Source organism: Bombus pascuorum, chromosome 7 (assembly GCF_905332965.1).
Source record: "Bombus pascuorum chromosome 7, iyBomPasc1.1, whole genome shotgun sequence".
Classification (NCBI taxonomy): Eukaryota; Metazoa; Arthropoda; class Insecta; order Hymenoptera; family Apidae; genus Bombus; species Bombus pascuorum.
Genome location: NC_083494.1, coordinates 40013 through 65944, shown reverse-complemented (window position 1 = coordinate 65944; position 25932 = coordinate 40013). Strand labels below are relative to the sequence as shown.

At 32.7% G+C, this 25932-nt stretch overlaps 1 protein-coding gene across 4 annotated transcripts in view; it reads left to right on the top strand.

Moving 5' to 3' along the window:
- Positions 1-25391, top strand: part of LOC132908998 (tachykinin-like peptides receptor 86C) — a 44133-nt gene extending 18742 nt beyond the window's left edge. The window contains exons 2-9 of one of the 4 annotated variants that reach the window (XR_009658471.1): positions 7889-8102; positions 12178-12312; positions 16728-16808; positions 19303-19453; positions 21537-21733; positions 23285-23388; positions 23777-24304; positions 24369-25391. Coding sequence is in view for 2 of the 4 variants with exons in the window: in XM_060963549.1 (XP_060819532.1) it covers positions 7889-8102; positions 12178-12312; positions 16728-16808; positions 19303-19453; positions 21537-21733; positions 23285-23388; positions 23777-23895 (1001 nt within the window). In the remaining 2 variants the exon portion in view is untranslated. Of the gene's footprint in view, positions 1-7888; positions 8103-12177; positions 12313-16727; positions 16809-19302; positions 19454-21536; positions 21734-23284; positions 23389-23776 lie in introns of all 4 variants that reach the window. The other 3 variants (XR_009658472.1, XM_060963549.1, XM_060963550.1) reach the window with 3 other exon arrangements.
- Positions 25392-25932: the final 541 nt, after the last annotated feature.

Below are 25932 nucleotides of genomic sequence, written 5' to 3'. Positions count from 1 at the left end.
AATCATCATATATTATTATAACGGTGAACCTTTTAAAAATGATTCTACGTGCATCTGCATAATGACCATATTTACTATGCAGAGTGTGTGGTAGCAGATGGTAGATTTAAGGGATGCTTCTACGATTTGAAATGAAACGAAAAAATCATAAAACCAAAGTAACCGTTCTTTTAAACATTTTGTGGAAAAGTGTCATTTGGTAAAAATCAATTTTTATTTAAGTGGAAGTCAGTTATCGATAAGTCTGAAAGAAATTTTTCAAAAAATGAGATGATTGGAAAATATTAATTTTTAATTGTTATAATTATGAATACCCATTATAAGCGATTAAATTTTTGTTTAGTTACAAACAATATCGACGACAAACATCTTTTATGATTACATTTCATCTATTGTCAAATGTATCTTCATACAGTTTTTTTATATAATAAAATATATAAGTTTTACAGTTAATGTTTGTTATATTATCAATGAACACGTACAAAATTAGTAACAACGTTGATAGCAATTAACAATAACCGCATCCAACCGAAAATAATGTTTGCCCATCGATAATGGTTATACTGGTAACCAAGAAAAATTCCGGTAATTTATATTGGTTATTGATAATTAAAATTAAATTTCCGTCATTGATAATGGTTATTCATGGCCAAAATAAAATTCCTATCGACAATAATTATGGCTTATCGAAAGAATGTTTATCATTCATAACGCTTATTCGTAAGCAAAATTTTGAAATTAAGGATGCTAACTCTTATGCCATGGCTTCTAAAATTTGTCGTATGACAATTACAATATCTGGAAAAAATTGTATCTCAGGCTTCGTTTATTATTTAGTGAGGGCAAATAATTAGCGAAACTTGTCTATATGGCAAATATAGAGCAGCATAAAGCAAGGGACCACAGTAATCATTAACACACAATCATCAACACATGTTCGCCAGTATACTCCTACATATCGCAGAGGAGAAAACTATAACATTTGGCACGCTATGGTAGACAACGGTCCTTGCGGTTTATATTAAACAAGTAAATTACAGTAAAAAGTAAATACAGTAAATAAAATTGGTCCATCGTACAGCATATCTTCATAGATTACCACGACGTGTTGCGACGCAGTTAACATTTTGTAGTGCGTAACATTCTATTTCACAATGTCACCGCGATAGTAAAACAACTATGATACAAACTCATCATGTAGAAGTTACTTCGCGTTTAACCCGCGAATTCAAGCAACGGCAACGCGCCAACAACAGATTAAACATTAATCGTACCTAGACACAGAAATTCATACGAAAATACTAAAGTTTATGGAATTTCAGAGTAGAGATTTAAAAAAGCAAAGTAATAAACACAACGTATATTATAGGTATATGGGCATAGTACGTATAACATATAATGCATACGAATTTATTCATAATTATTCAAATTTTCCCTCTGAATAACTTTCATTTGAGAATAACCAATAGACAAGAAGATGGAAACTAAAACTCCATGATTCATGCAGGTTGTACGAAATAAATCCACTAGATAGTGCAAAATCCGCATAAGGGAAGACGAGAAAAAGAAAAAACGTAGTCGTCGGACGAAACGAGTTATTTCACGTCACGTCCCCTGAGCCGGTTAATATTTAGTGAGATTAGATCGCATATATTTCCTGGATTGCCAGTGTAACAAAACCGAGTGAGGTTTGTATGTAATTCACATAGGAGTTGTAATTTACATAGGAGACATATATTTCCACTCATTTATCGCAACATTTATGATTGTGCTCGAGTTTAATTATCCTTGAAACCCATTCAAATCAGCAATGTTTGCAATCGTAAATCTTCATGAAAACTCCCATATAATACAACTTTGTCGATCGAGTTGTCTCAGCGTCAAATAATTATAATTACAAGACCTTATTAATACATTGTCAACCAACTATATTATGCAAAAACTAATTGATGCCACCGGCTATTTCATGTAAAAGTTAACACCAGTTCACTTTGTGCATGAAAACACGAATTTACCGATCGATAACGCTTGCGCATAAATAATGAATGCACGAGTTTATTCGTCGTACAGTTGAACAATGTGTTAACATCTGCTGCGACTCTGATTTTACATCAGTATCGTCCATACGTCTCAAACGTGCCACAATTTCTATAACAAATATGATTTGCACTGGGATGACAATTTCACAATCCGATTCGTTCATAAAGTTCCTATCTCCTGCGAGTTCCTGAGTTTCTATTAGGTTTCTTAAGTAAGAATCCTCTAGGAAGGTGAAACGCTCGTGTTTAGCCTAATGCACCTCTCAAATAGAGTTGGTTCACGTCGCGTACATGTATCCGGCCAGGTCATTAAATCCTGGCTTATCTAATCATCAGAACTATCAAGTATGCAAGTTTTTGAGTATGCAGAAGCTATATAAAGTCCGTTCGACTCATATGCACAAATAGACCTAAAAACAGACTTCTTCTAAAAGAATAAAAAGGAAACGTAGAAAATGAGAGGCTTAGTTTTCGAGAAAGTCGAATTTGCGAGTTTGTCAAGTATATTAGAATGTGGCTAATTACCGACTGGGTGTGAGTAAAGAATCAGGAGGCTATTGTACATGCGAAGGTAAATTAGAAATGTGGAATAAATTTCGCTCAAGACTTTATTTTCAGAAGAATAAGATTTGAACGGGTCTAATTGAGGATTGGCCTGACACAGCTGTATAATTTTCACATTTATTTCTCTCGTCTCGTAAAACATGTTATTCCACATTTTCAACTTTCTTTCACACGTAGAATAATCTGTCCAGTTCAGAATCATCCATGTTCCAAGTATACTTGACATGATATCTAGTTTGTAGATTTTTATGCAACTTCATACTTTTATAAATATAAATAGAAAGTGGAATCTAAACAACGATCTGTTTCACCTATTGAATATTATATTTCTATACTGTATTTTGAATATTTCGTGCAAGCTCTGTGCGTGTTTGCATCTTCAAATTTTTTGCATAAATGCGTACATTGAATGTATTAAATTTCCCATAAAAAAAACAATCCACTGATATCTTTTATTCCGGGAATACAAAGATTTCATGGTTAGTTTTGAAGGAAATGACACGAATGCATATACCCTGATAAAAGAGTTGCAACATAGCTTCAGATAACTCAAGTACAAGCGTTCGAGGAAGTTAGAAATGCTCGAGCTGAAGATTTAGTTTTCGTTCGACTTCGTATGGTAAGTGAAGTGAAGATTTTCTTTAGAAACTGACTGATTTTCAATATACGAATGCGACAATTTAACGATATCGCCGAAAGGGACTTGATCCCGATTTTACAATGGCTGACGTACACAGCATAAACGCTACAAAGGGGACTGGAATCAGATTTTGCAGAGTGTCAACGTAACGTCCTAAGCGGAGTTTGGAACAATCGGTAGAGCTACAATATTTAGCTCCATGTACAGGGTCCGGTTGAATAACAGGAACAAGCGGGCTTGAGGCGATTTCTTATGAAAACTTAAGAAGAAACTATACGATAAAATTTTGTCGTATGACACTTGATATAATAATACCTAATTCTGGATTGAACGAAGGTTGAAATATTTGACAGAAGGTTAGTCTTCTTCTTAGATAGAAATTGTTAAAGAAACGTAGAGTCAAATTTGTTCACAAGATGCTTTAATCCTGGGAGAAATGCGTGTATTAGGCCAATTCTTCACTAGACATGTTCAAATTTATTTTCTTGAAAATGAAAGCTTAAACGGCCAAATTTTATTCCATATTTTTTACTTTCTCGATTCTTCGAGTAGCTGGCATTGCTACAATACATGAACTATATCCTGCCTTTTGTAATCACTCTGACATTTAGGGGCACTTATTATACTTGTCAGAGCTAATTAGAAGACTCTGGTCTTGCAATAAGCTAACCCGCATCTACTAATTGTCGTTATAATTCCCCGTTTTAGGTTTTTCCCCTTCGTATCGTAATTTTGCCTTTCGATGATTGGAAATGTTAGAATAACGATGGAAAGGTTGAATAGAAAGTATTTCATTGGTTCAGCCAAATTCAAATATACTAGACAAACTTTCAAATTCGATCTTTTCGAAAATTAAATCTTGGGCGAAAATATGTCATTCTTTATTCTCTTCTAATTTTTTCATAAGAAAGCTTCATACGCCCGCTTGTACATGTTATTCACTTGGATCCTGTATACGGTACACCTTTGTCATTCGAAGTATGTCACTTTATATAGCAAGTTACGAGGTCCACTGCTCTGTATCTCAGCCCTAGTCTTAGCTATATACCGGTTTGCTTGATCCTGTACAAATATTCTTCCTACTCATGAAAGCCGCCTTCGTGTTTCTCACCCTTGTTCCTTATTTTGCAGTCGCAATAGATTTATCCTAGCATTTAATACTAATAGGTTATCTGACGCCGCATCAAGTTTATCCACGTGGTGTACTAATACATTGCAGGGTTGCATTGAGATTGTCGACAGTTCCATCGACATCACATCATTCCATCGATCACAAGCTGTAATCAATAAAAACTCTTACCAATAATACGTTCGATCGACAACAGCTTCCACTGACATTGATCGATATTTTTTTCGCAAACACTATTTCAGTCTGCATAGATTTAGCATAAGACAGCCAACCACTCATTTTTAATTCATCTTTTTGTACTAGTAAACGCAATCATCTTTTCGTATCTATAAAAATTTTCTTATAAAAGCTTTCACTGTTTGCCCTATGTATTACACCTTATTGTATCTTAAGAACGTAAGATATAGCACTAGAATTATGGAAAGATGTATTATTTGGCCAATAGCCTATTTCGCTAAAAAAAATTGTACATTTTTTACTAGTTCCACCTAGTTGACCGAAAGTGGACATAGTAATAATAATTACTATTGTAATTCATTATAATGTATGCGTGGAATAAAAATTCTTGTTTTTGAAATTACCATACACATTCGTATCGATGCTTTATATTATTTCAGAATTATATCAAAAGTTTAGTGTAAAGGAAGCTTTTAATTCCACTTATTTTCTCCTTCACAAAAGTTTACTTCGTACAAGCTGCAGCGCAACACTCGTTGTCGTAAGATGACTAGTATGACACTTTATTAAAAATGCAATCAACCTACCTACTTGATAAATCTACAGGGATAGATCAAAATTCGCCTGATGAAATTTTTGATCACAAGCTTATCATATTATTAGAAATTTACCTGCACGCAAATTTATTTATTTAGATATTGTCATGCGCATAAACAGAACCGCGCTTATAATAGAAACAATTTTCAACGAAATATGAAAAGTACTATTTACTTCTTTCGGGGACTTTTCCAACGGATATGAACGATGCTGGCTTTTCTGGATATATAAAGTTCGCATTATATTTAAAAGAATCATTTATGAAACATAGATTCGCTTGTCGTATGTAATCTGAATATAACACGATTTTTGTAACATGACATTTTTCTTGAACCTATCTCTCGCATTACGGTAGTTGCGCGTTGGTTGAATATCAAATAAATGTCCACCTCGTCCCTGGATATTTTTTGTTAACATGTGCTGACTTCCGCTTTAATACAGCCTCCACAGCGCATACTAACCTGCTGCACTAATCCTAATGTTTTATTAAATATTACTCGATGAAAGTTTTCTCTGAAAAAAATTGAATCTCTTTGAGCTTGTTGTTCAAATTATTATACAATTATTATAACTACGATCTATATTTATTTTATTTATTAATATTGCTATTTGTTCAATGAAGATACTGTTTAAAATGCCGGCCCTCTGCAGCAATGCAAGCATTAAATTAAAAAAGTGCGTTCAGACTATCAATATTTCGAATTTCTCAACATTCTCGTAAGTAAGAGATTCTCAGACGATCAATATATCGTATATATATTGTCGATACAGTATTGTAGGATTTTTTATTCATTTAGAATGGATTAAACAGGAAACGATGGTTATTTAACGTGAACTAAATACAGTAATGTGCTATAACTAAGACAATTAAACGTCCCAACGCTCTCTTTCACGCGGATCACACTCTCTGACTTCTCAACTAACGACTGACTGTTAATTCGTCTTTCTCCCTTAAGCATCCGTTTATCTTTTCTCATAGCCCCGCAATCGTCCGTGGCCATGGTCACGTAGACCTTTCTTTCAGCATAACTATTCGACTGAAGGAGCCACGACACATTGATGGGCCTGTCAGCACTTGGGCTTTCTCGCGACATTGTTTATGGTTCACCCGATATTTCTTAGGCCATTTATATCCACGATACTACAATATTTTTTCGCTTTATGTGGAATTTCAATTTTGCATTGCTTTCTTCTTCATTGTTGTTTCAATGCAATCATCTAAATAAAATTTGCTTAGTTTTGTAACTGTGGTGAATTGGCTTATATCCGAATCCGTATTTATATGTGAAATAGAAGTATTTTTTATCAATTTTCCGTGAATATTCGAAATATTGACAATACATCAACCCGTCCTGTTAATGTCCGATGATATTGACAATATCGTATTGATAATATGTATTGATTCATTTTACGTACGATAATGTTGAGAACGTCGAATTTTCGACAGAGAACACGTTTACATTGATCACTTAAATTGTAGCTGTACATTGGTCTGCTGATATTTGTTGTTTCGCACCTACGCTTCGATCTCTCGGAATAAATGAGTGTAAATAAGTACGTGAAAAAAATGAAGACCTTTTTGATTTTTTGTAGGGATTTTCTCCAAAATGTAGAAAAAATCTAAAGAACAATTTTTATTAGCTTATCGGTTCCCTTACACGTTCCAGAAGTTTGACATTTAAATTGGGAACACCCTGTATATAGCAATATCTACAAAATTTAATAGAATTAAAGACGAGCCTGTACATAATTTCAAAGGCATAAATAATACTAATATAATATATCTGATGATTTTAATAAAGGACTAAATAAATCAACGTATTTCTTCTTTATCATATATTGAAGTACCTTTTTGCGCTCATAATTCGCAGTAATTGAATTTCAACATTCTAAAGCTTTTATCATGCTTATTTCTATATGCTTCGTCATAATCCGAATGGATGCACAAAATGTCGCCGGTGGCTGGCGTCCGAGGATACCAAAAATCAGTATGTATGGCGATACTGTATCTCACGAGAATCGTCGCCTGACCGCTTCCATCGGCGACAATATACAATCAGTATCCATCATACGCGTATCGCGATACATATGTTTATGCGCGAAATAAAAAAAAAAAAAAAAAAGAGAGTAATATGTATTCTACGGGTAGGATCATCCTGCATACGTAGAAATATACCAGCAATGAGTTTACTTACTTATATTCAAATATTTCCTCTGAATTCTGAATGGGAGTTATTTTCTGCCTTACGTGATCAAAATCTCTTTGTAATCAAGTAGTATTTGAAACATATACGTCATTTTTATATGTTTACAAAATATTATATTTACGCGCATTTTTCTGACAATGTTATTCGAATTATTCACATTGTTGAAAATCTGTTACTCTATGATATTTATATTGTTTTAATTATCCGAGGAAATCTAGTAACGTGAGTCAGACACATGACAGACAATTGGACAGAGGTCGTACGAAGAGTAACATCCTCTAAATACGGTCAAATCAAAATATCTGTACGTAAAAGTTACTATAAGATTGTTAGACAAGATTCGTATGTCTGTATGAAATGATGCGATGACATGTCACTCATATGAAAGTATATCTCAACTATTCACTTGATGCCCAATGTTTTACAGATATGTATATTCAACAATTTCAGCGAATTCCTTGACTAAATTTTATAATAATGATAAAATGTAAATTTCCATAGGATTTTAATTAATCACAGGTTTATATGTTTTCAGCACATCAACGGATGCGCACAGTCACCAACTATTTTTTAGTTAACCTTTCCGTGGCTGACCTGATGATGTCATTACTTAACTGTGTTTTCAACTTCATTTTTCTACTGAATTCTGACTGGCCATTTGGCGTGGTGTACTGCACTATCAACAACTTTGTAGCGCATGTCACGGTCTCTTCAAGTGTGCTCACTCTTGTCACCATTTCCTTCGATAGGTAAGTTTCGATCGACAAATTTCTTCAGTAGCCGAATTTATTATTATTTGTGACATTCTTCCTATGAATAAACTTATAGAGATACGCCATCTGTTTCTTAAGAATTAAATATTAATCGTACGCTTATGTAATGAAATTAAGGAATTAATAAAAAGTGGAATTGGTCAGTTTGGCTTCTGAGAGATTCGTATGTCATTACATTAAAATATCGACTTTTATTAACAATTTCTTGATAATTATGTGGTCGATCGATTCCAGATTTCACACAACGGTTACTTGTACCCCAAGTTAGTTTTGCTCGAAATTTGAGAGTAGTCTTGAATTTCGAGCTGTACCTAAGAACAAATTTAAAGAAGTCATAATTCCTTTTGAAATCCTGACGTCGTCCAAACTTTTCAACTTGCATATAAATGCATATTGTGTATATGTATATTTGATCACAATGATTAATCTGCATATAATTTAAATAGTATTACGAAGACAGTGATTTTATGTGTGAATTATAAACGTGTCCAGAAATAAATTATGGGAGCAATTTACGTAAATCGAACAATGGTCTCTCTGTCGGATGCAAAGATTTGATTACGTGCCATTTACATTCTCCTCTCAAATTTTAATTATTTTCTTAGCGTAGCGGTTCCACCTCTGCAGAATGATTAAAATTGAAATATGTTAGAAATTGTTTTAGAAGCTGTTAATGTACTAGAAAGATTTTATAACTCTGTCAACGAAAATAATAGGAAATGAAGGGTGGAGGCAGATGCAATTTCATTTCCAAGGAGAAGAAAACGTGCCTACGCTTTCTTCCTCTTCCATTATGGGATATACAGAACTTTTTATGGTTTCCTTTCTAAGAAAAAGCCACACCATGTTAATATTCGTTTCGAAATCAAACAAAAAGAATAATTCTTATTTTTTTTTTCTATTTATTCAATACATTGCTATGTTACAAATACTGCATACTTAGCTATGGAAAACAATTTAGGGACATCCTGTACAATACTAACAACTGTCTTACAATCTCTAACTATTTTACCTTGAACAAGTTTTAAATTTATCTCTACGGATGCCGGCTGAATCGAAGAAACAATTATTATCCGTGCCGGCACGTAGCTATCGACATTTTAGAATCTGGAATTATTGATTGTACGCGTCTTTCTATCTCAGCTCGTCTGTATGTGTTAGCGATTCTTCGTGAAAAAGTTTCAAGCACGTACTTATATTTATAACGATACAAATTAATATCTTTCAGAAAATAGGCAAGAAAATAAGTATAATTAATATATATATATATATATATATATATATATATATATATATATATATATGCAATTCTTAATATATATGCAATATAGCAAGTTTCGCAAGAATAACTTACTCTTTGCTATTGAAAAGAAGTGGCCGACTTTTATCAAGTATATTTATACGTATTTTATGTATGTTGGATGAAGGTTTAACAGATCTTTTTACCAAAATATCATGTATATTATACAAATCTGCTGAAATTTCATTATGCTGGTGAGACACAGCTATGATGTAAATTCTAGAAAGTAAATATAAAGTAAAATGTGGAATCGATCCGATAATGTATATGAAAGTTGCAAGATACTTATTCCGGCAAGGACCAGATGACACTTCAGATGAAAGAAAGATGCATTGGAAAATGATATACTATGTAATTTATGCGAAGAAACAGAGGGGTGTTTGAGACATTTATTATATACCTGTGGAGAAATCGATAGAGAATAGGCAAAGCAAGCGCATTAGCACGTATATTAGAGAGTTCAGGAGACGGGAATAAAATGGATTAGAGAAATAGAAAGACTGAGGAAATAAGCGAGCAGTAGATAGATAAAACTCGGATCGAAAATAAACACAAGCTGGTGTGCAACACAACGCAATATACGGCAATAGGTATGCACTACGATGCAATATATAGTTTAAAAAGGAACGATACAATCGTCAAATTCGTTAGTGTTCACAAGTAAGTGAGATGATTGAATTTAATTATAGTATTCTGATAACAAAGCTATCCAACCACATCCTCGTTATTCTTCAATTTCCTAACCGGCTTTTCTACTTTTCTCCTCTAATCTCTCGATATTTTTCACATGGCTTTACGCGACCCTTAACCGATACTATCCTATCTTCTTTTAGCTTCTTTCACCTTCTACGTTTCCTGTTCTTCCTTCCTTTCACTTCGACTTGGCCACTTAACTGAGAACTGCTAACTTGATTTTAGTTAGGCCTTATCAACCAGGCTTTCAAGAATCAGTTTGCTTTCACTTTTTGCTTTCTCTGAATTTTCTGCGTTCTAGCTCTCCTCTGTTACGTCAGCTAGTTCTTTCCGTTTTACTTTGGTCTTCATTTCCTGTATTTTAAAGGGTTTGCCTTTTCTGCCGCGCAGACACTACGTAATTGATTTCCATTGACTAACTTTGTTTCGCCGTCTCATTGTTTACGCGTACTTGTATACGACTTTAATTATGCAGCTTAAGATGAAAAGATAGATTTTGACCTACTTTTTCTATCAGTGTCACCTCAATATAAAAGTAGTATCTGGCACTATTCACGAAGCAGTAAGTGTTAAGTAGGTCGCGATAAAATTTTTTTATGAATATATTACGTGCATTGTACGAAACATTTTGAAATGTCGCTAGCACCGTAATGAGACACGCCGCGATTATGATAGTATAATTTGAAACCAATACGAAAATGTATATAAAAGTTACAAGAAGTTAATGAACAATTAGTATACATAACAACATAAATAATAGTCTTAAACGTACAATTAGAACTAAAGATGATCTTATTAAATTTAATGTGGCTTTTTAATGTGGCGAATGATTATTCAGATAATTCTGCTGACGTTCGCGAATTATATGCTTCCAATAAATATCTTCTAATTTCTATGTACATTTTTAAATTCAAAATGTAGTTACGATAGTCGTGTCTCGCTACAATGTTAATCAAATTTCAAAATGTTTCTTATAATGCTGAATAAAAAGTTTGTGAAAGTGTTCCATTCAAATACTTTTGTTAACCATGATGTATTATGTTGTTATACACGAAAGAACAAGATGAAGCGTTTTTATTGAAATAGAACCGGGCGGGCACATCGTATTCGCGGACGAGATATCCTGTGACAAAACGTCCACACGATACTGTACGCGAGACATATCGTGTCGATTTTTCATTATCTATAATTAAATGTCGGTAAAAATAAGAAAGACTGTTTTTGTACATCTACAAATGATAATAATGTATCGTATGAATATTTTGTCTGTAAATACAGAAAGGGTAAGATTAGCTAACAAACAAATTTATAGCTTTGATGTGAAGATAATGGAAATCAGCTTTGAAAAAGTATTTAAGTCGCCGACAAATAAAAAAAAGTATCACCACAATAGAATTAGAAATTTATAGGAAACACGTCATAGGTATTTGCGAGAAAATTAAAACAATTTTTTTCATTTCGAAATATCAATAATTGTATGAGTTATCGAAGCGTTTCAGATTGTTTGCCAATAAAAAGGATATTTCTTTGTCTGATATAGATATTTTTTTGTTAAACAGTTGGAACCTAGTAGTTAACCCTTCCTGGGCAAGCAGGAATTTTCGCATTATCTGTGAATAAACTCGTTTATATCCACATTTAATCTTTTCACTGTTCTAATCTTTCAATAAATTTGAAAAAATTCTGAGATACTCGTCGAAGTATTCGCTATATTATACTGTCAGTTTTTAAGTCGACCGTTTGAAAGGTTTCCTAGAAAAAATTAAGATTTGCTTAAAAATAATAATTCACAAATTAAATCTGTGATGTAGTTATCTTTGGATAAGATTATTTTCTGTATATCCTTCCAGCACGTTCAAAAGCTATCAAACACAAATTTTTTATAATCAATCAGGCTAGCCATTTTATGTACATATGTATAATTACTACTAGCGACTACTGGTACAACATAAAACTGACACATAAAAGTGACACATAAAAACGACAGATCTCCGTTAATCATAAGCGATGGTTATGAATAATAGCAAAGTTTATAAATCCTGTGATTGTCTGTTGCAGATATATGGCCATTATGAGACCTCTGAAACATCATATGTCTCGGAAAAAGACGGTAATGACTGTTTTTCTAATATGGGTCATCTCTTCAACTTTGGCTGTGCCATGTTTATTATATTCAACAACAGAGTCTAGAAGGTAGTATTTTGAAATTATTTATATATGTTCATTTAGATGATTAATTACGCAATTAGTAAAATAGAAATGATTAAAAAATAAATGAACGCATGCTGAAATATTCGCAGCAAGACTGTTATTTATGAATTTATGTATTTAACTCTACGGCATGGGCTACTAGGAATATGCTCCACTCGTTATTCCAATTATTATTCCAACTCGTTATATCAATATATCAAATGTTTTCATAAACAAATTGTAAATTATCTTAAGGAAGATAAAAAGCAAATGAATTTGTGGCAAGACTTGATTACTGAAATGAATACAGTAAATAAATAAATGAAAGAGAAATAGAGAGAACAGTTGCTGACAAAACATCTGAAGTTTTTTTTACTTTATTTTCTCTCAGTAAAAAGACAGTAGCAAATTGTAAGGAGTTTATTAATTAACAATATACCATCAATTTAAATTACTGCTATTTTTCACATTAAATTTAACACTTTATACCTAATACAATGGTTTGCTTTCATATTTGTTCTTTTATGTCGATGTCATTTACTTTCACACATCTACGAATACATTTCATTATATAACATAACATATAATACATTTTGTTTCTCGTCGTCTGTGTATAAAAAGCTCTTCAGAGTAAAGTACGTTGTTATGTACGTAACCGACCAGCCTAATTAAAACATCTCTTGTTCTCTCTTGTGTTTTTAAAATATTTCGTAGACATTGCAACAAAAGCCACCAAGGCCTAATGCAGTCAATCGGGTATAAATCGAACACAGCATTCGAAAATACAGAAAATCTCCAGAGCCTGAAGCCACAGATCTACGGAGGCTAAGCCAATCCAAGTTAAACCACGCTAAAATTACCAAAGTTCCTAACAAAGACCCCTTGTATCTGTTTCAAGAGGCAGTGTGCAACACATAGTACTTCAGGCAAGAACAAAACCAACATCTGTGCTTCCTATTCCAACCAAGTTCCTTTCTCAAAAATCGGTAAATATGTAAGCTCAATATTTCAGAAACTAACTGAAATCGATCGTAGGTTATAATAAAAGGTTAACGAATTCGTCTTCAGAAGCACTATCAGATGAGGACCGAAGAGAAATATATAACAGTTTTGTTCGAAAAAAACGAACTTGGCCTTCGTACCTCGGAAGATAATAATATAAAAGGATTCGTTAGACGATAAAGGACTGTGCTGAGTCTAGAGTTACTACGGACATACTATTAGGTTGGCCGAAAAGTTTCTTTCGTTTCATAAGGTGATAATAGATGAACAACGATTTCTGTTTTATATTACTTTATTGAATTAGGTATGATCGATTTCGTTATATCACTGTTATTATGTTCGTGCATAATTCAATAAACTAATATAAAACAAACAACATTGTGCGTCTATTATTTGTTTATAAAACGAAAGAAACTTTTCGAACAACCTAATAATATATATATAATTACTATTACACTGACGAAAAGATTTTCTACAGTAAAGTTTGAGATCCACTGAACCACGCTATATTACCAAAGTTTTTGACACAGACCCTCCGTATCTATTTCAAGAGACAATGTTTAACACGACACTTCAGACCTGAACAAGGCCACCATCCGTGTTTCTTATTCCAACGAAGTTTCTCCGTACTATTGCACCATCGACTTGTTATCCTTTTTTACTTTTTCCGGTGTCCTTTTCTATGTCGTTGTGCAATATCCAATTAAGACACGAACGATATTTTTCGCAACGATATAAGAAACACAAGTGTTGGATTCTGAAGTCTTTTATAACGCAGAGCGCGGTATTGGAACTAAAGAGAGTGTTGGACAATAAGATGCCATGATAAATTATGTTTTAAGTAAATTAGGATTTTCTATGAAATGTACTGGTAACATGGTCCTTTAAAATTGGACTGAAAGTTCGGACAATAATTGTGTCGTTTCTCGTAGGAAACAGTAAACTGTACAGTAAAGCAAAACAATAGATAAATAAGTATGATAATATTAGGATCCCTCAAGGATTTTTAAAGTTTAAGCATCGTAGTGTTGCTGTTGGTTTATATTCCCGATGTTTTCGCGTGTCGCTGAGAAAGCAATTGTCTACACGTGGCTAAGCGCATGATACTTTGTAGAAAATGTCTTGAAGATGTTCAATATTTTTTTCTCCTTCTCACTGTTCCATCATCCCGAGGGCAAGAGACGTTTGGGTAGTCGGTTATATATATACAAGAAGTACATGATGGAAGAAACTTTTCTCAAAGTCATATTCTCTTACAATGTTTCAAGACAACGAATGTCTTTTAACGTGATCCATATATTTCAGCTTCGTAGTATCTAACATCGGATCATATTTAACTTCGAAATAAGCTTGATCTGAGAGATATAGGTTAAATCAATGGAAGAATCAACAAACGAATTAAAAAATTATTACCACTTACTGTACAAATAAAGAATCATATATATATATATAATATTATCAGAATCAGAATATATATAAATACAGAGATCGCGAGTAATCAACCACTGTAGAAAGCATGAAAGAATGTAATTAAGTGTTGAACATCTATGTCATCAGAAATGAATGAAACAGTCTAATATCTTATATGTAGTACTATTAAATATTTGTATGATTACCAAGAGTCGTCATTTGAACGTCTAATTTAGTTCGAATAGAATAATTTCTCCAAATAATATTCTCGTTGATCCTAAATTTCTTAGTGTGAGTACAAGATTATTTAAGTCGTATTATAATAGGTCGATGAATTACATTGATAAAGTTAAAAATATATGATAACATTTAAACTAACATCGGTGGTTTCAAACAATTCTGTAAATTAATAATTTGGGAAAGAACTTCAATTGTTATATATGCTCAGTCAAATAGTAGAACTTTATTCTTATTAAAGTTCTTTTATGCGACAAACAAGGGAGATATTAAGTATTCTATTTCTCGTAGCTCACTCTGTATATAGAATAGTCGATAATAAAAGAACGTTTCTACAAACAAGAATAAGATAAACCGGAAGGATAAAAGAGCTACGTTCGAAGTTTTTTATAATACTTATTGATAGATACCTACTTAAAAATTAAGAGAAATATTCCTGAGATCGAGCAATTTTACAAACAAAAATAAAATAAAGGCTAACATAAGACAAACATACAAAAAATGCATTAAAGATTTCGTTTATTACTTAGTAGCCCTTAAATCTTTGATACTGTGCAATCATTACTATATAAACGAATGTAGAGCAGCTAAAGCGACGCTTTCAGTGATCGTTAAACCCAACGATAGATGCTCAGAGGCTTATGCAAGTCGTAGAGAAGGAATCTATGCCATTCTACGCCATTAAAATGCCCCACAGTTCACAAAAAATATAGCAGATTTATACTTCATAAAATTCCGAGTATAGAAATTTAATGTTCCTTTCAGTCCGCGAAGTTGCCTCCATAGAACTAATTAGAAGAGTAAGGCAACAAACACAACGAATTCTATACAGATAAAAAAATAGCTTTGACACAGTGTAACATTAACATAGACAGGCTCATACACAAGAGTTAAGCTAGACTCGTAAACGTTTTTTAAACACAAGGATGAACACTATCCATTTTCATACTTTTGTTGAAAGGCGATGCTTACAGATGCCGTAATTTCTTTTTGGTTAGAATAATGTTAGAAGGACAAAGCCAGTTCGACAATAAAAATAAAATATCAGCGTGATAACTTAAACTTACTTCAGAGCACAGTGAAAGCAGGAGACAAGGGTGAAAAAGTGCAAACGCATATTGGGGAAATGAAGTACAAGTAAAAGATAGATTGGTAATAGATGAAAGAATGGATGAATGAAGGAATGAATGAATGGACGAATGAAAGAATGTATGAATGGACGAGTGAAGGAATTTATGAATGGATGTATATAATGAAATGGGAAGAATGTCTATATAAAGAGATTTAAAGAAAAAGAGAAGTGATAACGAAAGAATTGATATATTCTTATGCTATTGTAGTTACTTGTTTAATTTTATTTCGTGCTTGTTTGCATCTGAATTTTAGTTAGGATCAAGTATCGTGTGCATTATATGTATAATGTATATGTATACACGATCTTTGTCATTTTATTCTGCTTAGTGATTAATTACATAAGCAAATTCGTGAACTAAGGGAGATATTAATTGACTTCACTCGGAATTTCATAAAATAAGTTTTGATATTCCAGATGTTGATTTTACGGATCTGTGTAAATAAGCAGATCTAATGTACGATCTGCGATGTATCATCTGTATCCTCCTGTCGTTTGTCAAAAACACTTTTTGAATAATACAATTTCGTAAAATTAAATACATTATATATATAATTATATTATATATTATATATAGATATATATTATTATAAAAGTGTCATCTTTTTGTAATATCAAATTTACTGATTAATTATAGGTATTCGAATGACAAGACTAGGATTTCGTGTTACCTGGTATGGCCAGACGGAACTTATTTGCACAGCAGAATTGAATACTTGTAAGTGTAATATGTATTAACCATTATAATCTTGTGCATTAAATTATGTTTCTAAGATATATTTTGATATAATAGCAACATTCTTTAGACTTTTCGGTACAAGCAGCGACTACAAACGTTCATAAATCAGCACTTGTAAGATCTCACGAGGCTCTAATCATTCATTATTGAATATGCAATGAATTCGATGACTGACTAAATAGTCAAGTATCCGTAAGCTCGCGTAACTGATTGTAGCCATTTCTTAGGTCCTAAGTAGCATGATAGTCACTCAAGTTATAACGTTCTGGAAAATTGAATTATAATATTCCTTCATTTTGCAAGATTTCCTCCGTCATTCAAGAATCGCGACTCGTTGTCAGTCAGTCGTTGAATTTATCATGCTTTTAGCACTTTCCGGGTTGTATTATAGTACAGCACCAATGGAATTCATTCGGGAATCGTACGGAAAACGATTTGATTCTTCGAGCTGGTTCTTCAATATTCATGGATTGTGATCTAGTACAACAATTCATTTAAGCAGAATTAATGGATTCTTGGATTCTTGTGACATCGACATGCATTACGAGAAATAGCACGAGTCATTTGTTTTACAGAGGGTAGAGCACTTTGTGTCTTTTTTTTTTGCGTGAATCCATAGCTAGTGTAGTCTACCACCTTCATCGATTCAAAAAAGACTGGAATCATGTGGATGTTAATAATGTGTCGACCGATCTCTGGTCAAACCACTGAAATGTAATCGTTTGATCCCGCGACTGGACTAATGTAAACCCAGCCAAACGCATATTGACATAGTCTAAAACGAAAAATAGTTTAAAATCATTGGTAGCGTTTAACATTTAATTTGACATTTAATCTGGAAACCTCCAAGAACTAAGAAAAGCTGCAAGTTCTTTGGTTAAAGGAATGAGGAAAGGAAGAAAAGAGGAATACAAGGGTAGCTATCTGCTGTAGTCTACGATCCTTCAATTGGACGCAGAGGATATCATCATCTAAGTAACACCAAAGGACAAACTAAACTAACAATAAGTAGTGTAGCTCAAGCATTTGCCTGTTCATTCTTTCTCCACCGCTTCATCAAGCTTGGGCTTCATTTAAATGAAATGTTTGGAACGTGATTATTTAAATAATATATCATCATATTTAGTTAGATATTGTCTTTAAATAATTATGCGTTACTTGAGTAAACAAGTGATGTTTCTTCGTGGATACGCGATTTACCGTTTGCTTTTTTATTAAAATCCATATTTGTCGTGTGAAATTAACCTAGCTCGAGAAATATTCATTGCCAAGGTATACGAAATAAAGATCGCGATACGGCTTCTCACAAGAATCGTCGTGTGAACGCTTCGATTGCTACAGACGTATCTATCACGCGCCTACCTCAATCTTCTTCAAAGGCGAGATAGTTATTTGCTTTTCATATTCATTCGTTTCTCTTACAACCACTACGTATTACATATTTGCTACCAATAATAACTAGTAACCGAGTTGTACAGAGCAATTTATAAACAATTTATAAAAAGTGTCGACTTTCGCAGATAAATAGTTAATGTATAATAAGATAAGTATAATATATAATATATAATATAATTCGGATAAATTCCACGTTAACAGATCTCACGTAATTTCATTCCATTAATTTATTTTTATTATCTATTTCTTATTTAATCTATTTAAGGCAACAAATTTGAATAAGTAAAGGTTTCGAATTACCACGCTGTTAAAGTCATTTTATTCTCCTGATCGTTCGATAGCCTTATAATTCTGACTTGTTTGAACGTTAAAGTTAAAACTGACTGGAATGTTCAGATATAATTGATCGATGACAGTATTGAATTGATCCACTACTGAAAAGAAACTACTATGCGAACATGTTTCGCTCACTCGCGCTCACATTCCATTGTGTAGTATTGTGGAGAAGTAATAAAACTTGTGCAATATCGCGAAGTATATTCGGACGATTTCTGTCATTGTTATGGAATTTCCCCGGGGTTTGGATTTTATATAACTACGTGTATTGCACCACGCGACTCTTTTAATTAATTCTTAGAAAATGCTGGATTTATATCACATTTTCACTTTTTCACGAAGACCGCGAAAAATTCTGTAAATATTGTAACAAACGATGAATACATATGGTCAGCCGCAAAAGTCTACATGCCTATCGAATTTTGCGTATCTTGCGACTTATCAAAGAAAAACGCATTTTGACACAATGTTATTTGTACTTACATATCGATACAGTTATTATTTGCGTATTTTTGATACCTACGCCTTAGATACTATTCGCACGTCATAATCGCTGTCGCTGTTATCGATAGTATTGATTTGATATCGATCCGATCGCTAATTTCAAAGATTTACCTGTTAGTAACCTGTAGTAGTTGTAAAAAATAAGCTTAAACTTTTAATTATAGGATGTAACAGTTCATATATCTAAATATGATGAAATTATTTTAGTATTTTCAATGAAGTATTTATATTGTTACAGTTATAACATCGTATTTTTGAGCGTAACGTATCTAGTACCTATGGCGTTGATGGCAATATGTTATACCTTAATGGGTCGAAAACTCTGGGGCTCAAAATCCATAGGAGAGCTAACGTATTACCAAAAGAAATCAATAAAATCTAAACGGAAGGTAAGGACTGTAAAGTATATATAATCGGGGCCTTTCTTTTGAAATTTTTGGGAAGATCTCCAATACTTTAGCCTAGACTTTTTATTATAGTTGTACTTAAATAACGAAACCTAGAAGTAGTTGTTTATGATTTAATCCGATTATGTTCGCCCGAGATTTATGACAGTAGGTTTAGGCTCGAAGTGACACTACTGATCGCTAAACGTAGTCACGGTCGCGGAATGGACATTTTTACATATCTAACAGATGTATGGAGTAGTCGTATAGCTCTCCTTAAGAATATAATTGTAGTAGCACACGTGTTCGAGGACAAATCAAGGCACGTGTGGTTTTGTCTCGGAGTATCAATACCTTAGGACACACACATATTGTATTAATAATCAAACTCCGGGCAGAAACAATGTCGCCGTTACGTGGAACCGTCTAACAAAGGCGATTGGAATTTTATCGTTAGCCCCTCGACCAATATAGTATAAATGAACGCGATGGTAAGGAGAGGAGAGTTTCATCAGTCTGATTCACGCGCGATCTCATCAGCGAGTTAAATACCGTGTTTACGATCAGTGAATACAAAGCGTCCTAGCGAACATTCTCGTATCTTTTATTGTTTCAAAATATACTCTACGCTTTAACAAAGAGTTAGTTGAGCCTGTTGAGTTGAGTTGAGTTAATTTTTTTCAACTGACCGTTGATTTGAACAACCTTCAGAATAAATGGAATTTCATCCATTAAAGGTACTTAGATAATGTAGGTCAAATTATCGTCGTACTTTTGTTTTAAAAAAAGTATGACAAGAACGCAGAATCTAATTAATTAAATTTTTCTCGAGACAACCGATCAACTCTTTCTACTTAAAAGCTTAGCTCAGAGGAAATCCATCCCAAAATATTAATCGATCCTCGTGATAATTCATTGAGAATATTAAATCAACATTTTCTAATTTTGATTAATCTTGATTAGTCTTGATCGATTAATCCAGAGGTGGTTAAAGGTTTTCATCGGATTAATACTTAATTTGTTATCAAAGAGCCACGAAATATTTGTTAACATGGAAAATGATTTTTGTGAGAGCGTTTTTTCGAAGATTTAATATAGCTATTAGAAAATTTTTTCTCAACCAACAAATAATAACAGTTAATATAGAACCATAATTCAGAAGTAAGTTAAGACAATTAATAATACAACAGAAAGACTAGCCGAGTTAGCGAATTGATAATTAGGCAGCGAGAATGAAAAATAATAAAGTGCTGAAAATTACTTTGAGACTATCGGACATGGCAGAACGACTTACGCTGAAATAAAACTAGTACTACTTTTTTGGATTTGTCTTTCAGTGCATATTATTTGCCTCATGAAACTCATTCAGACGTATTTATAATATATGTAGAAATCATTTTTTTTTTTTTAATTGAAACCAATTATACAGTATTTTTCTTTTTTTTTTTTTTTTCTTTATCATATCTTCTATTATCTCCTTCATCAATCAAGATGCATGTCAATATCCATGTATGTGCACATGTATCTATAATATCTCATGCATATTGTGTCCTGAGAATGTACTATGCATGTATGTAAAAGTATAGTATATAGTATATAGTAGTATATAGTATAGTATGGTAGTATATGTATGTACGAGTATTCACAAAAATTGTAATTATTACTATACTGCAGAGATTTATGCATTTGCAGAAAATATAAAAATGCATAGTATTCACATGATATGCAAAAATACATAAAACATCTAAAACAAATCGTTCGTTATAATTATTTGATGGGTGGGAAAAAGTTTCTATACAAAACACATCTTTTTTCTAGCTACATCCATAAAGATATAAAATTACATAAGAGTACATAAAGTGGCCGATACTTACAGTTGGATAGCAACTTATATAGTTCAGGTGGATTTTTCCTAATCGAATATTTCATTGGAATATTGCTACTTGAATGAATAATTTCATGTAGAATATTTCATTATTTTAAAACAATTTATACAATTTCTAACAATAATTCGACATGTACAAATGTAATAAATTTCGAACGAACGATGGACAAAACAATATATAGTTTTCACATTTTCTTACAGGTTGTGAAGATGTTTATCATCGTAGTTGTGATATTCGCCATCTGTTGGCTACCTTATCAAGGGTTTTTTATTTTCGTCTATCACCACAGGCATTTGGCGGAAAATAGCAACATCCAACATGTTTATTTAAGTTTCTATTGGCTCGCCATGTCAAATGCCATGGTAAATCCTATCATATACTACTGGATGAACAATAGGTGAGTTTCATATCTTGATAATATCTTGTTCCTAAAAAAGGTACATTCTTAAGATGGTAAAGAAGATGAAAACGAGCAAACAAAAATATCTTGTTAGCATGGTATTATACAGTATCGATAATCGATATTCCATCGAAACATTGTTGAAACCGCCAAATGCATTGTTCGAGATGATGAGAGTGAATTAGGTAATTAAAAGTCAAAAGACGAGTATTACAACAGACATTAATTGCGTCTACAGTTAATATGAAATGTATCCGTACGTCGACCAGTTTCAAACAACTCTTCGTAAAAAATCAGTTTAGTAAATAGTTTTTATAAAACAATAGTATAGTAATAGTATTCGCGCAAAACTTTTAGAATAGACACTATGCAGGAGATCAAATGTACTTGCAAACATAATAAAAAGCGTTCATGAATCGACTTAATTCGTAGGGTTTACGAAAGAATCTATAACGCATACACCACTCTTTAATAATAATTAATTATAACAGAGTATTTAAAAACGTTATCGACGCTAGCAATGCATAAAGTTCCATTCACTGAAAATTACCAATAAAGAACGTCATAAAAATGTGCGAAAACTCACAGTACAGGAAAAAATTTACCTATATCTGCATTATTAATGTAAAAGTTTACTTTTTCGAGAACTGTACCTAATAGATCCACCGCATGTATAATTCATAGGTATGGAATTAAGAAAGACTGCAAAATATGATTCCGCAAATGAACATTCACAGAATATTCATTAACTTGGACAGACTATTTATCATTCGAACGATAAAGTAAAATCTGAAGATGCCATAGAAATTAGAGATCATCTTAAAAGTAACTTGGACGTTAATCTATGTAACATTTGTGCAGCTTTCTACAAAATCAAAGATATCATAATATGACGTATGATATGATGAATATATTTTGAAAATAAAGCAAACAACAACAAAAATTTGGAATTTGCGCAAATAACAAATAACCAATGGAATACTGACATAGAATCATTTTTATAGTAAATACATTTTTATAGTACAAATATGTTATTGCAAAGTATCAAGCTACTACTCCTACTACAAGGATAGTTACAGAAGCCAGAAAGGCAATTTACAGTTTAAGCTCCACTTCTTTTGTTCTACTTAATTGAAACTTATGACAAAAATCAAGGGTATTCTGTTCAGTGGCATACACGTTTGTGATTTTTTTCAAAATTTTTGGCTACAAATTTGATCCTTAAAAAATTCGGAGAATTTTTGTAACCTGACTTTATTTTGTGATTGTCCAGCGAGCATGTTTATATCTTTAGAGTATTAGTGTCTTGTTATGATTCTTAATGTGTAACCTTTTTCAAATTTTTTGAAATGAGAAACATAGTTGCATAATTCGCATAAAAATGTGCATAACCTTTATTAGTAGGTATTAATAATCCTATCGATAAATCATATTTAAGTAACACGTTCAAAATATTCGACGAAATTCACTGATTAATTTTTTAAAAACAACTACGTACGTATATGAATCACGTAGACTGTAATTTCATGTCTTTTGATTTTCTTACAGATTTCGGCTCTATTTCCAACTGATAATATGCAAACGTACATACTGCGACGATTCTCCAATGCATGACTTTGTAAAACGAACAGATGTGATACCTTACAACTCAAGTAAGCAATTATCGGATTATATTATATTTTACAGATAGTTCATCGCTTAAGATATCTGAGGGATATTTTGGTTAATTTTTAAATATCGATAACTAATAAATAAGACCTCAAATGCAATATTTCAAACTTTTCATTCTCGTGATTTTGGCATTCGTTAGATTATGACTTTTGTTAGGAGGCTTTTATGCATTTGTTAGAAGGATTTGATAAATTTTTTACTATCGAACTATCAATTATCGAACATATCATTCAACGTATCATTACATTTTTATTTTGGGTATTTAGGAAGTTATTAATTGATAATTTACAACGAACAATAAAATTTGCGTTTAATACTACAAAGTATAAATTTGATTAATTAAACATAAATTTACTAATTTATTCTCAGGTCGTCTTAAATCCACTTCGATACGTTGGAAGCATAACATGCCAAAGACACAGATGCAAAATATACGAATGCGATCTACATGTATAAACGATCACAAACAAGACACAACTACCGTCTGATAACATAAATAACATGTAAACAACATAATAAACAAGTTTTGTTTGTAAATAGTAAAATCTTGTGATGATTGTAAGTATGATAATAAATGTTAACTTATTGTAACTCTGTCCTTGTTCTTGTACCTATCTAATACTATACAACGTAATACATTATAACGTAATATTGGATTGGCAACTAAATGATTGCGGATTTTGTCATTACCACCTAATGTATATAGTATATATTATAGTGTATTAAATTTATTCGAAAGTATTAGAATAGTTTATTGGACAAAGTGATCGATCCGAACTGTACGTAGCTCATAAGGATGACACGGCCGTCTGACGAGCGCATGTTCCACTGTTGCAGAGTTTTTCGTTGGTCGGAGCTGTGTAAGATATTTTTTGTATCTGGAAATTTAACGCAAAGGTACGTTGATCGCACATTGTGGTAAATATAGCGTGAAGGGTAATTCTAATTATCTTATATCTAGTTATAGGTTATCGGTTTGTATCCCTTTGTATAAATTGCCCTGCGAGCATGGATGGACGATGCATCTGGAGAAATGGACTGTGACGAATAACAACGAGCAGCAAGAGGATTAACAAGGGGAAAAAGGAAAATTTAATCGTTTAAATTTAATCGAAGGAACGTTTAATCGTTGATAATGAGAAAATTTATTATCTGGTTGGTTGCGTGCCAGCGTGGCAGAAAAAGTGTAAAACGAGGAAACGGCAGGGAGAAGTATCTTGTAGATGTGTAAATATGAAGTGTAAATAAAATCGTTTGGAAATGTGAAACATTTTGCGTAAAACAAGTAACGATAACAGTGTAAAAATATAGGGTGAAAAGACAAGGTGTGTAATAAAGATGCGTAAATAAAATAAACGCGTTGCTAACTTGGGTGTGTGAAACGTGGAGCAGGAAAGGTAATAACGATGTTGACTCGGCATGGAAATTTGTCAAAACATGGGTTAGTTTTGTTAGAAAATTGTAAAATATGTAAAAAGATTGTAGACGTTAGATGCGTGAAAGTTGAATATAATTTTCTGGATGGCAAAAGAATGGATTTGTTTGGATTCTAGGAGACTAAAGAATAAAGATACATTTAGGAGATGCGTGCGCGTTGTTTATTCGACCATTGACCATAAATTGTGAAAGTAGGCTTTAAAAAGATAAATGACAGATAGAATAGCTTGTGAAGGTTAAGAATATGGTTGCGTTAAGAAACGTGTAATTGTGAAATGTATGGGTAATGGAATAAAATACCACTACGAAAGGTAGTAATTGTATCTAGAAATATATTAATAAGGAATAACACGATTGCAATCTTGTAATTATACAGATAATATATGGAAAGTGATTAACGTTAAATAACTTCCATTTAAAGGAATGAAAGGTATTAGAAATAAAATGGAACGGTATTGTTTAAATGTAGTAATTATATAGAATTATAGGAAATATGGTGGTAATTACACATCCTCGGTGTAAGCTTGGGTGAGAATTATAACGCCTTGCGGAGTCGGACAGGAAAGAAGAACGTTGGAAGAAGGTTTAGCGGAAGGGAATAGAGAGAAAGGAAATTGTTGAAAGACGTAATGTTATTTGAGAAAGGAAAGTTGGCACAGAAAGAAGAGAGAAATTTATAGGATTTGGCAAATTTAATAAGTGGTAAATGGGTGGCAAATAGAAAAAAGGGTAGAAAATAATAGGATGTATCTAAAATATTTTTTTGATGAAAAGATAGAAGATAAAAGAGCGGCGATTGTGGAAAAAATGGATTAAACATAAATGTAGGTTTAAGCAAGCAACAAGTAAAGAGCCCGGTTAGCTCCGCGGTAAGGTGTCGAACTCGTAAAATTTTGGTAGCGTATTCGATTCACGAGGCTGCGTCCGGAGGCCCATTGTTGTTGCGGGGATCTCGTTTCGTCACCCTGGGGTTTCTTCCCCCGGAGTGGTGTGTCCAAACCGGCTCGAGATTTTTGCTCTTCTAAGCAATTTTTCTTGTACCTTTGGTAGGTAGGTACCTTTGGGAAGGAAGAGAAGAAGAAATATTA